We start from the raw sequence: 14,145 nt of genomic DNA on the forward strand, positions 1-14,145 counted from the left end.
TGAATCAACCAATTTTGTTTGAAACCCAGTATGAGGATGTTTTACAACCTTGGCGAGCGAGCAAAACGACATCATTTATCGAAGTCGAGTTTTCCGACAGGGTTTGTGTTCTTCGAACGTCAAAATTGATTTGATTTTTTGCAACCGGAATTTCTCTTTCCCTTTGATAGGACCAATCTTGTTGGATTCTTTTGACTTTCTTCCTGTTAATCCTCTTTTGGGAGTCTAAAAGAGGAGAAGAAATCAAAAGTAGACGTTTAATAACTTTCTTCAGCTTTTCACTACAAATAAAATGACAACAAGAAAACTTTCAACCGCTTATTTAGAATTAGTTAAAAATGAACGAAAGGATATCTTTGTGGGACTTTCAAGCACTGCTCATGAATGACACGTGTAAAGATGGGTTTCAGCTTTTGTATGATCCCTTCACAATGGTAAGCTTAAGTGCCCAGAAAGTCACAATTGGGCAGTTTCTCAGACCAAGGTCAAAGCCAAACGGTCACCTGGCAAAGTCCTTGAGTAGAAGGCTGCAAGAAACACTAAGATGATGTGTTCTATATTCACTTAATTCTCAAATAAATCCTTGTTGTTGAGGTAATCTGTATTCTTACATCTGTCAAATCTGTGCTTGTTAATTTCTGAACGTAAACATTGCAATAACATTGCTTTGAAATATGACTAATTACAATCACATCTATTTTTTTTCAAACTCGTGGAATGGCAAATCTTGCTTGCAACTTTGTCGTTAGGATTTTAATTTTTTTTATTCAATTTGAAATTGATTTAAATTTGTTCTAGAGATGAGAATATCGATGCTTTAACCATATTCACATTTCCTTCATATGATTTTTGAAAAATAGCTATTTTGTGAACTCTTGGAGATGTTATGTGTTTTGTTGGAAAAGTATTCCTTGATAACTTCAAGTAAAGAAAAATTCCTGCCTCTTTGTCATCAAAAATTGCCGTGTTTTATACAGTTTAAACTGAATTTAGTATCGGTGACTCACTAAACACGCAAGAAAACAGTTCAAAAAAGACTTTGAGGAGATGATCATACAATGAATATAATTTTAAAAGGACAAGGAATAAAACATTTTGCGTTGAAAGCCGATAAATATGCGATAGTAATCTAAAAGATAGTGCTCCTTAGCGAGTCATGTGCTTGAAAATTAGTAATTGAAATACGTCAATGCCATTATTTCAAATATAATTCATTACAATTACTCCCAGGTCAAAATCTCATCAATTTACAATTGGAACTATTACATGGAAATATCAACCCAAAAGTGTCATTTTAATTGCAAGCTCAATAGCATCAAAGGCCTTTTTTCTGTGCATACGTTCCAAGATCCTGCTCCCACTCATCCAAGATCAATAAACAGGAATAAAGTTGTAGAACTGGAATTAAATCACATGATTCATGAAAGCGAAGGCCATTCGTTTGCCTTTGAAAGAGTTACAAAGGCCAGAAGGCCATTTTCTCTCCAGGTACCACGTATTGTAGACTCACCGCAAGTCCAAAGAGGATCGCCGAGAGGAAGGAGACATTTCTCAGAACCCAGCCAAGTGGAACGTGCGCCAAATTTTATGTGCCATGCAAAAGGAAAATCCACACCCACCAGCAAATCGCTTTTCCACTGCCACGTGGACCAGACATTCGCCAATGGAAGTTGAAGGATAATGAAGTGTGCCAAGATTTGGGCGAATAGAGCTGTCTAAAGGTGATTCATACTTACTGCATGAGATAAGGATGGTAAAGTTGATTCCGGCGTAAGTCATAGCTCGCTGGTCACTTTTTGGTTGGAATTTCATCCCAAGAAGCAAAAACAGCTTCGCAATTCAACCTTTGTACTATAAATGAACTTTTGAACTACCAGTCTAACATGGAAAAAATATTCGTAGGAACGTGGACGGGCATTTGGTTAGGTTTTGGTTGAACCTCCCCTTGTCACCAACATAATGCAGAGATAACATTATTGACGGTCTTGTATGTAAATTCTGGATACATTCGCCATTCAATGGTTTACTTGCGATTCCAAAGGTTTTCTAAAAGCATGAGCCTATGCATAGCGTACTACATATATTCACATTCTCATCAAATATTCCTAGCAACATTGGACATGGAATCAACGTTAAGGCCTGACATGAGGAAAACATCATTATGGATATTCAATAAAGAGATGGAGAAACATGTTTTGGGTGAGTAGATGCACAAAGCCAATGATCCTACTTAATCTTCAACCAAGGACACGAGATGAAGGATGCTTTTTGGGAAGAAGCATCAATAATTTTCATGTAGTACACGGAGCTCAACTTCATATTTTGTACTGTAAGCTGGGCCAGAGATTGCTTCCAGAAGCTCAAAGGTTCTGCTTTAGCAAGGAACGACGAAAGACACGAAGATGCATCATTGTCAGCGTTGCCATAGATCCTTTTCTTGGTCTCATTGATCATCTTACTTCCGAGTGAACAACCAGAACGAAAACGGTACCATCCATTGGCCAAAGGTTGGCAAATTCACACCCAAGACAATTCGTCAAGGATGAATAGAAATACACCATTACTAAACATTAGCAATCGGATAAAATTGCTTGGGTTCCAATGCACTCGGAGGAGAAGAAGTGATAGCCCTTTGTCAATGACTAAAAATGCAGTTTTTCACCTGCTATTATATAGTAAGGGATGCATTTCAAAAGCTATTTTTTCAGTGTGCTCCACTCATCATTGATACGTGTTTGAACAGATATCTAACTTTTCTCTGATCTGTCAACGATCTGTCAATATGTGTGTTCTGAAACCCTGTTTTAAGATTGCAAGGGCCCTTAAAAGCTTCAAGGTTTAAATTTTACTTTTATGTTATCATTTTAACATTATATTATGTTATTGTATACCATACTTGATTTCCTCAATGCCCCCATTTAGGCAAATTTTCACACAATCATTTCTGCAGTTTGAACTGATTTTGAGCAATGATAAGAACAATGCCATTTTGCTATATATTTGAATTATATATCTTTATGTAATCTATCAGTATGCATAACAAAAAGCATATTCTAACTTGTTATATCATGTTTGGCCGGCCATGATGATATCATAATACTTCCACTACTCTCCTTTATCACTCTCAGTTTTTGGGCTCACCAACCCTGTTTCGCCAATGGAATTATTGCTCTCGATAACTTGAAAAGGACAATGCCCATCTTTGACAAAGACACGTTAAGTGAGAGCCATGCATCATTCGTAAGTGGTCTCGAACATGATCATTGAGTCTGGTTTTCCTTCTGGATGCTTGGGAGCTCATGATCGAAAGACTGCAGTTTCTTCTGTCATAATGGAGTCGGGAGATAGTTGCATGGTTCTCGATCTCTTTTAGTCGAAGCTTCCATTGCCTGTCAGATTTGGAAACTTGCTATTTATGACACTCTTATGGGCTCCCCAAGTTCAGTGTGGTCTCTTGAGAGAGACCCGATCGCAGATCCCTATCGATATTGCAATCTCGCAATTGAAAGCAAATGGGAACGACTCTTGGTGCCTCGATCTCCAATCTCCTTCAGTGTCTCATTCTGGAGGCTGGCATCCTCGAGCGAGAACTTCTTTTTGGCAACATCCTTTTATCTCAATTTAAAACGGCTCAAAGTAAATATATGGCCAACAGATAGGCGCCCGCAGGACTGAAAGGTCCTTTTAAAAGCTTCCATGAAAGACCAAAAGGAAACGAATAGGCTCCCGAATCAAGTGTGTAGGGACGACCTTTTGTGAACACACCGTTGTGGCCTCGTTACCACCCGCTTAGTTTTCATTCTGGTTCACGCCTGGCGTGCTCCTTCATGGAACAAGCCCACCAAACTCATCGCGTTCCAAGTCAGAGTGGAAACTTTGTTCAAAAACACATCTCACCACAAAAAGGGAATCAGGAAAGCCCCCACACTCGCATGAAAGGTTGCAATTTCTAGGCCTGCCGTCGGCATTTTTCACTCACATGTTTGTGGGCGGATCATTATTGCAAGATATTGGGTCCATTCCATCTGGCTCAAAAATCATTTAGAGTCAATTCCTCGGTCTGGTTTGAAAGAACGAAAACATTTTTCACGGATGATTCATTGGATGCTGATACCCTCTAATCTCATAGAGCTTTCACCTCAATAGTGTATCGAATATTTTTTGGGGGAAGCCAAATATTGGCAAGTCGGAAAGCTGGTCACCCTGAATATTTTGAGAATAGTTCTCTCAAAAGAAAGGTTCACTTCATACATGAACCAATCATGAATCAAGGAGGTATTTCCATTTGTAAAGGAAGAAAAGAATTCCTAATTTGCCAACGGCCTTTGGGTTTTCTTTCAACCCGCCTCTAATCCAAGGCAAGCTCCAACAGTAACGAGAGCAAGATCTATTATGGACCGGCCGTGGATCCATCTCTCCCTCTCTCTCAAGGCTGCACTTTCAAGACATGAAGATCAACAACAAAGGCCGTACCCTACGTCGCTGTCGTCTTGCGCATCGTTGGGTTTACAATGGATGATTCCAATCAGATCCCGACCAGAATTCCGTGTGTGGCTCGTTGGAAAGCACCATTTCATCGGGGTTTCCCTCGTGTTTTCAGCAGCCTTTCACTTGAATTACGACTAAAAGACGCTCATTTGTTACCAATGGGAATGAAATTCATTTGTCACTCTTTCAACTTGATATACTCGAAGCGTTTTTACCGAGGAGCCAAGAGGAGGAAAAGTAAAAAAATGGCATCAACTTTCCAGGGAGGAGAAGGAAGAGGAGGAGGAGAATGAGGGAAGAAAGAGAATTCAAGGCCAAACTTTTCTCTCTTTCTCTGTCTTTTCTAGAGTATACTCAACGTACCAAGTACAAGGCTGATCCATTCTGGTTGGACTTCAAAGCACTCCTGAGGCCTTTACTCCCACCTCCTACTCGAAAGTTTCACCACCCAGACCACCAAATGCCACGCCAACCAAGCGACCAAGCAACCAACCAAAGGACAGAGGGGGGCTGTTCCGTGGAATAGCTCATGGACCAAACTCCCCGGCCATAATACTATACATACGTAACCCGGGAGACGGGATCGGCTCTGGCTCTTTGGTTTTTCTTCTTCTTTCAACTCATCCACGTGTGATGTTGATGGAGGAAAAGAGAAAAAGGAGAAGCGATTCACCCATAGAGATCCAAATTCTAGAGAAGCCACCAAACCAAGGAAAAGAGACATTTCAAGACTGCTCATTGGAAGACCATGATTCTACAATACAAGTAACCACAACAAGTTTTATGTGAAGCAACGCAAAAATAATAACAAGACTTAAAAATCTTCCCAAAAAGTAAAGATAATTTTGAATGCAAAGAGAACACCGGAGTAAGCGCCATCTCAGCCAAACTCCTTGAAATTAAGCTAATGACCCTTTTGACCAAAGATGAGGTGAGCCTTCTTGGTTGAGTTACTCTATGAATGGTGTTCCTCGTTCCGTCTTTGTAATGGTGCAAGGTCGTTGTGCCTGTCGAGTGGTCCTCTTTCTTGACGGATCCCCCCCCCCAAGAAAAGGAGATGGATGAGCTTAAAGGCAAGATAAAAAGCGTGGATGGTGGATTGACTTGGCTTGTTTGGGTTTAAGAGATGAAAGACGATTGAAATCTTTTTGTTCCTCCAGGCAATCAAACTCTAATAAAAGCGAGTTCAAGTTTCGCATCCAACCACTTTTGAAAACAGCACAATTTTTCCAAACATGGATTTTGTGACTCCAATATTGCCATCCATATAAGCTCATTTGTTAGAGGAACCTTTCCACCCAACTTGCTTTTGATCGCTATCAGAGATTCAAGTTTCCCGGGGGAAAATTTTGAAATTAACGCTTCCTTTTCCATGCACGATTTTTTTGTCCTTTTGATGAATGCAATAACGGAAAGAGACTCTTTATCAATCAGTTACATCTTTTCAAAACCTTAGCATTTTGTGATATCAGGATGACGAGGATTTGTCGCACGTAGGATACCAAGTGTTACGGACACTTCACCTTTACCGAAATGCAGAAAGTTCGAATCATAGAGCAATAAACCCAAGAGCCAATACTTTGTCATGATAATCATTTTAAATCTTAATCAAGGAGTCTAAAATATGAGGAAAGTAAACATCGGTAATATTGATATCCGTTTAGAAAAACCGACCCAATGAAATTCATGAACAAACTTCTTTTTAAGTTCTTCTTGGAATTTGCATTGTGATGGTGCCTTCACAGAATGGAACATGTTTTCGTTGTGACCTAATGTAAAAAATGGGAAGCATTTCAAGCTAAATTGAAAAGTGCATGCAACCGTTCCTTGTGCACCACTTAGGTATAAAAGAGGTCCAGATTGCATGCGAGTCATCATCATCGTCATCTTTACGATTCTACCACGTGGAAATTTAAAGCTCATAATGGTCTCTCAAAAGATATAATCGGCCGTAAAGAAAGTATCCAACCCAGGGGAATCTTAGATTTAGAAAGGTTCCGTGAGCCAAATATAGCGCAGTTGCCGAGGAAATATATTTCAGTCAGAAGTGAAATAACGCCTATTTTTATCGGTGATAGGAGGAGGGATTGGGTTGGGATGTTCAAAACCAGTCATCACATTGTCCGAATGAGTGTTTTCGATAGGTGATTTTTAGTACGTTTCAGACAGGTTTTTCGCCAATGAAAGTGGATCAGTGTCTAAAAGTTCAATGATAAAACGAGTACGATAGCTTGGCAAAATTGCCCAATTTTCAGCAAACGGCATATCAATAATTAGACATACTCACATAATTTACAATCAAGGAAGACTGGTGTTCATTTGATAGGTTGTTTAGAGGTTTTTGGCCCGTTTCGAATCGTAGAAATGCGCTTCCTTACGCAGCTGAAACCAAATGATCGTAATTTTGCCTTTACGCGAAACATTCGTAAGAGTATAATAAATCCCATACATATCATAAAAAAATGACACTTCCCAGCACAAAGTTACCAAATTGACATAATCAACTGATATTTGGACTAATATGAATGTATTTGCTACTTTTGTTAATAAACCCTAGTTATCAAAATATTAAGTTTTATACCATATTCATATAATCCACTAAGAGTTGTAACACCACTTCGTTCAATTTTCCCCCATAAACAATCGAAACGAGTTAAATCCTTCATTTACTGGCTTTACACTTGTAAGCAGTTTCATTTTCAACTAAATTGCATTAGTCACTGTTATGGAATACAGTTGTAGCTTGTCGACAGAAGCGAATCAGTTTACATTTGGAAGCTCAAGAGGAAAGCTTCGATCTATGTCACACACATGCATCCCAGATGTGATCCAAGACAAGGCTACAAGAATTCAAGTCGCACAAGGTGGTCAACCCATAACGAAGTCATAGGGGAATGCACCCTGTACTCGAACGGGTGATCGGGTTCAAAGCTCTAAACTCTTGGACTAAATCCGCCAGTGTGCCAAGATTTCTTTCTCATGAAGGTTCGCTTCAAATCTCTCAAGCAATCTACGAGTAATATGCTAATAATTTCAAATTGGTTTTAGGTGTGAGTGATCAAGGCCTTTGGTCGAAAAGGTGTGCTTTGTCAATAGACACCATGGGCGTGCCCAATATTTGGCGCTTCCTATGGGCAGTAGCGTTGGTTGGGATTCCAGGTGGGGTGTGGTCCCAGAATGTCCCATCCTACTTGAATATTGCCGAGAATCGAACCGTAACCGTTAACGCTACATGCGGGGAGGGCGTTCCAGTCAGGGAAGTTTATTGTAAACTGGTGGGCTACGATCGATTGGAAAGCACTCTATCGAAATATGACATCTTGGATGGACAGGTATAAAATCACCGATTTTGATCATTTCTCACGGTAATGAAAAAGCCTAATTAAGTTTAGAGAGCATTATCAAAACACATCATAGCGTTTTTCTAGCTCTCAAAATCAAAAGAAGTGACTTCAGTTTTAAATTCTAGCCTGAATTAAAACTTCCATACTTAAATACGATAGCTTTCACAAATCTATTAAATGGAAATTAAGGGAGCTTGAAAAGAAATTAGGTATGTTCTATTTGACCACGAAGGAGTTTGTTCGGTTTCAATGGTCCCTTTTCATTGGGTTTAACTTCTCAGTGTCTGAACTGAGATGGCCAAACAATAGATGCCAATTTTAATGTCACAAAATTATTATTACTTCTCGAAATAGCTTAAAAATGTTGTACACTATTACTTAAATTTCTAAAATGTGTACCTTTTTGAAAATTCATTTTGAGTTTTTCAAAAGTACGCCTAGTTAATGAAGATTTAAATAAAATCAATGAGCTCTGAAGGATCTAGTGTTTATTCTGTAAGTTAGTATATTTTGTGTATTTTCAATGGTCCCCATTCATTGTTTAACTTCTTTATATCTGAACTGAAATGGTCAAACAATCAATACCGATTCTAATGCCCAAAAAATACTTTTGACTTATTTGCTTGGTCTCAAAAAAGCTCAAAAGGTTTGAACACCATTGCTTAAAGCTCGAAAATGTGTACTTTTTTTGAAAATCAATTTTGATATTTTCTAAAGTATGCCTAGTTCAACAATTAATGGAGATTTAAATAAAATCAATGAGATCTGAAGTATCTAGCTTTTATTCAGCTTCAAAGTTCTTTCAAGAAAAGCTAGTCTAATTTATGTATTTTCTCCAGAATTCAACAAAGTGCGTAGTTAATGGGAGGATATGTGGTGTAGCGGTTAAAGCAGTTTCCTCTTATGAGAGAGGTCCTTGGTTCCATTCTCTTCCTTGACCTTTGTCAAGGAAACGTATAGAGCCTAACCACTTCCACTGGCACAGAACTAATCTGATAAGGATCTTGATAAAACCCATTGGAACTGCATATGTATGTACGGACGATGTACAAATGGCTAGCTTTGCCAGTGAGACTCTAGCCTCCGACATTAGTACCGCAAATACTATAAAGTGCACTTTTGGTATTTGTAAGATATATGTTTAAAAACTTACATTTCTGGACTTGATGTTTTACGTAATGTTTTATAGCGTTTTGAAATCATGCAAGAAAGTACAATCTTTTACTTTTGCGATAATGAGAATCGGTATGATTTGGCTGGGTATTTGAGTTCAGACGTAAGGAGGGTACGTGTTTTCGAAGCAAAACATACAAAAACAGGACCATTGTGTCCTCAAATACTATTTCAAAAAATGTTCCTAGGCTCGGGAATGTTTAGTCTTAGGCAAAATTCCATAAAGCAATGGAGTTAAAGTTATTCATATGATTTTGGGACCTAGAAAAACGCTAAATTCAATCAACATTTTAAACAATTGGATTCACTTTTTGTCGGCAGCTAAGAGCTCTGTCTTGCTTGTTTGTTTAGATTTGCGATTATTGTTATCCATCCAATGCCAATGAATCGAGCGAGTTCTCGCATCCCATCCAAAATGTGGTGGATGGCGATCACGAGAGTTGGTGGCAATCCCCTCCAATTTCCCGAGGATTCAAATACAACAGAGTTACTGTTGACATCGACTTACAACAAGTGAGCTCTGGGATATTGCGTGAGATTTACAAAGCGATTTTTCATTATTATTTGTTCTATTATTATTTGTTTTAGATTTTCCAAGTGGCCTATGTTCACATTACAATGGCAAATTCACCTCGACCAGGAGTTTGGGCCATCGAACGATCCGTTGACCATGGGAAAACATTCCAACCTTGGCAATATTTCGCCGGCAATGATGTCGAATGTCAAAAGTATTTCGGAATGTATGCCAACGCTCCCATTCAATATGACGACCAAGTCATCTGTTCCACCGAGTTCTCCGATATTGTTCCCATCGAGAATGGGGAGATCATCGTCCAACTGATCTCTAATCGACCCTCGGCTCGGAATATGTTCAGGTCACAGGTGCTTCAAGATTGGATCCTGGCTACCAATATCAGGATCCGCTTGATCCAGACCAAAACCATGTTGGGACACTTGATGTCCAAGGCTCAAGGAGACAAGACTGTGACTCGTCGGGTGAGTGAATTGAGGTTCTGTAGCTGAAAAATAAGACTTTGCGCTGGGCTTGCTTTCCTCCAGTCCAAGTTGGGTCTTGAAAATCGTTTATTTGGAAATTTAGGCAAGCGTCGGTAGCAGCCAACAAACTTGCCTGCCAATGCCAGTGATGCAAAATTGGCGTTTCAAACTAGCTTGAACGAAGCTGATGACCTTTCCTCATTAAGCTATGTGAATGAAAGGTCAGCTTCTCGTAAACGTGTTTGAAGCCCAAAACTTGCATCACTAAGACTGGTACCAGCAAACAAACGAACCTGCCAGAGCTTGCCTAAAAGTCCCCATACCCGAGCATCTCAAACAATATGCAAATCCATTTCTATCCAGCTGTCCGATGAACTTGCATTCTTTCTATCATTGCTCATGAGTTAAAGAATCATGATTTTTCATTTTTTGCTCATAAAAGTAGAAAGTTTCCCAATAAGTGTTTTGCAATGTTTTTTTTGTCTATTATTGGTAACTTAGGGTTTAAGGTCTTCGGACCGGTTTCATTGCTTCATTACCCATCTCTTTGCATCAGTCTTTGTTCAGTCTTCAGCAACAAGTTAGGCCAAAGATTTGCTGTATTTTGTTTTCACCAAGTACCAGTTAAAGCTGAAATTCTTTTTCTCTCCTCTAAAGCGGTTGAAGCTTAGGTTGCCCTCGTTTTGGGTCAGAATAGCTAATCTAACACCAATGAATGCTGTCGCTTTGCTTTTCAACAAACTCAATTAAAATTTAATTGTGAAGCAAACTTTTTTTCCCCGAAGCACACATATTCAGTAAGTTACCATAAATCACTCGGGTTGAATTTTTCGCTCAATACTTTAGAAGCAAGATATAAACACCCCCATCGAGTAGAATCTGTGCCTTTTTGACCAAGTATGAATTGTCTTTCTCAATGTATATTTGCATTTTCACCTTTTTCGTTGCACTTTTGAAGTGCATGTTCTTCAAAAGTGATAACAGCACTCCTTTAGCTATTCTTGAATGCTCACCCATCTCTCTCTTTTAGTATTATTACTCGATTAAGGAAATATCAGTCAGTGGGCGCTGCGTTTGTAACGGCCACGCCTACGTGTGTCCTCCTTCCCGGGACAATCGGGATCTTCTGCAATGCCAATGCCTTCACAATACAGCGGGTATTAATTGTGACCAATGTGCCGAGGGCTTCACCCAGAAAAAATGGCGCCAATACACAAAAGAGGATCCGTACACATGTGAACCTTGCAATTGTCACGGACACTCCAACAAATGCTACTACGATCCGGAGGTGGATGCCAATCGGCTGTCTATGGACATTCAGGGGAATTATGAAGGAGGAGGTGTTTGTCAAGAGTGCCAAAGGCACACTGCCGGGATCAATTGTGAAACTTGCACGGATGGTTTCTTCCGGCCCGAAAATGTCTTCCCCAACGACACAGAGCCATGCATTCGTAAGGATTGGCATTGTTCAATCGTATTAATGGGAGTGCGTATTATACATTTACACACTGTTACTAATAGCTTGCCAATGTGGAGGAGATCATCGCTATACCGGAAATTGTGCCCCAGATTCTGGTGAATGTGAGTGCAAATCTGCATTCCAAGGTGCTGAGGATTGTTCAGCTTGTGCGGATGGCTACTACGATTATCCGGAGTGCAAACCTTGCGATTGTTTTGCTAATGGAACGATGTAGGGATCGCAGCTCGAAAAGATGACCATCGTCTTTATTGATCCAAAGTTTCTTACCTCTCTTATAGTCTTCAAGATAACGGGATGCCATTCTGTGTGGCTGAAGGAGTGGTTCAATGTCCCTGCTTGGAAAACTTTTCTGGTGCCTTCTGCGACCAATGTGCTGAGGGTTATTTCAATTTCCCCGAGTGCACACGTAAGTAGACCACTATTTGGAATAGGTTTTTGAAATGAAAATTACCTTTATCTTTACAGCTTGTGAGTGCAATCCCCAGGGATCAGTGAATGAGGTTTGCAACTTGGAGACGGGACAATGCCCTTGCTCTTCAAACTACGGTTCGAGACAGTGTGACCAATGTCAGAATGGATATTTCTCCTATCCGGCTTGCAACGGTTGGTGGTTAAAAGGAGCCTAGATAAGATGAATTAAATCAAATTCCGATATGCTTTAGGATGTAATTGCGATCCTATGGGAACAGTGGAAGAAATTTGCGACAAGGATTATGGCCAATGTTTATGTAAGGAGGGATTTGCTGGAGAGCGGTGTGACCAATGTGAGCCGGGATGGTACAACTACCCAAGTTGTACACCTTGTGAATGCTCCGATGTGGGATCCAATTCCGAAGTATGCGACCCCAAAGACGGGCAATGCCCCTGTTTGGGTAACTTTGGGGGTCGGCAATGTGTGCAATGCTCCCCCGGATACTTCAAATATCCGTTATGTAAAGCTTGTAACTGCGACTCGATTGGATCCCGGGGCTTGTCTTGCGATGATACGGGAAACTGCAATTGCCACCCGAATTTTGTTGGCACTAAATGCGACCAATGCGCACCCAAGCGGTACAACTACCCTCGGTGCGAGGAGTGTAACTGCGACCCAGATGGAGTGACCCCTGATTTCTTCGCTTTGGGTGGTTGCGACTCTGTTCCAGCGGGATCCCTTTGCACATGTAAAGAGAAGGTCACCGGCCGCATTTGCGATACCTGTAAGCCTTTGTACTGGAATCTCCAAGGATACAATCCTGAAGGATGCGAGTGTAAGTTAAGGGTTAAAATGTCAAATGAAGTTGTTTCACGCTGAACACTTATCGTTAGACTGTGGTTGCCATACCCCTGGAACAATTGGGTCTGTGGGAGTTTGTGACACAGAGGACGGTCAGTGCGCTTGCAAACCCAATGTGGGTGGTACCAGGATTTGCGACCAATGTTACGATGGCTTCTTTGGTTTGATGGCTATTAACGGAATGGGATGTGATCCTTGTCAATGTGACGTGGGGGGCACGCAATTGCAACGCGGCGAAGAGGCCGTCTGTGATAAGGAGTCGGGTCAGTGCCGCTGTCGACCCGGTCTCATGGGAAGGCAATGCAATGAGGTTATGGATACCTACTACGTCCCTACCCTTCATCAGTTCCAACATGAAATTGAGGATGGATATCGACGAGACGGAAGTCCGGTGAGGATTGGCTATGATGATGCCAGATTTCCGGGATATTCTTGGAAAGGATACGGAGCCTATTCGCCATTGCAAAGTGAGGTAAGACGCTTATTGTTAAAAAAGACAAACTCATAGGTTTGTACTTTGTTGAAGGAATCTCAGATTCCGTAGAACGGGGCATCAAATACTTGGATTAGGCAATGATAGTTTGGGAATAAGAATTAATCCGATTGTTCTTTTGTGCAAATTGTACTCTGAAAATGAATAAATACAACTGTTGCATGGCCGAGTGGTGGTTGTTGACTAGAATGTTTATTGCATAGAGAGGCGGGTATATATACAGGAAAAGGGTAACTATGGAGAGCAGTGAGAGAAGGGGTCGAGTGAGCATAAAGGAGAACTATGGGTGACTAGAACGAGAATACAACAAACCTTTAAATCCTCGTCAACTTTTTAGGGCCAATGACCGAGGGTTTTCCTCCCGAATGTCCTCCTGTGCTCCAAAACTCTGGACGATAGATATGATTCAATATCTTTGACCGACACCCTGACTAATTTTGCGCCAAATTGCCGCATTATTTGACACGCTGAGCTCTCCACCAATCAGATTTGAGAATGACCAACTCAGTTTCCAAACAGAGAAGCCACCATTTTAAGTTGTTCCAGGGTTGAATCCATCGCCGGTGTTGAAATTATGGAGAAGCATGAGAAAGCACGAAGTTCTCTGTGCCTTATTTGTCTTGACCGATCTGCTCAGGCCATTCCCAATACCAGGTTTCATGCCTTTGTGGATACCTTTGTGGTCCAAGACTACAATTCGCTGGATCCCCGACTGCCGAGTAGTTTGTGCTACTCTTGCGCCTCCAAGTTGGCGAGATATAATTCTGGAGTGTTCGATCAAGTTCTACCTTGCTTCCCAGATTATTCGAAAATGGCCAATTACCGTTTTTCCCGTGGAATGACCTCTTGCGGATGTGAGCTGTGCGCAAAATATAGAGTGGTGGGGTTGACTTCATCC

The 14,145-nt window shown here is 40.7% G+C and overlaps 1 protein-coding gene and 1 long non-coding RNA gene across 2 annotated transcripts in view; one reads left to right on the top strand and one right to left on the bottom strand.

Annotated features, from left to right (window-relative positions):
- Positions 1–6,534: 6,534 nt before the first annotated feature.
- Positions 6,535–9,755, bottom strand: LOC131884696 (uncharacterized). The gene is made up of 3 exons (XR_009373746.1): positions 9,637–9,755; positions 6,776–6,870; positions 6,535–6,686 (listed from the first exon to the last, which is right to left on the bottom strand). It is a non-coding gene; the product is annotated as an uncharacterized LOC131884696 (long non-coding RNA).
- Positions 7,543–14,145, top strand: part of LOC131884694 (laminin subunit alpha-like) — a gene marked incomplete in the record, with an annotated part of 28,811 nt that continues 22,208 nt past the window's right edge. The window contains 9 exon segments of the mRNA XM_059232540.1: positions 7,543–7,820; positions 9,357–9,518; positions 9,594–10,001; positions 11,032–11,452; positions 11,523–11,691; positions 11,760–11,887; positions 11,947–12,084; positions 12,144–12,728; positions 12,787–13,226. Coding sequence (XP_059088523.1) covers positions 7,590–7,820; positions 9,357–9,518; positions 9,594–10,001; positions 11,032–11,452; positions 11,523–11,691; positions 11,760–11,887; positions 11,947–12,084; positions 12,144–12,728; positions 12,787–13,226 — 2,682 coding nt within the window.

Source organism: Tigriopus californicus, chromosome 8 (assembly GCF_007210705.1).
Source record: "Tigriopus californicus strain San Diego chromosome 8, Tcal_SD_v2.1, whole genome shotgun sequence".
NCBI classification, from domain to species: Eukaryota; Metazoa; Arthropoda; class Copepoda; order Harpacticoida; family Harpacticidae; genus Tigriopus; species Tigriopus californicus.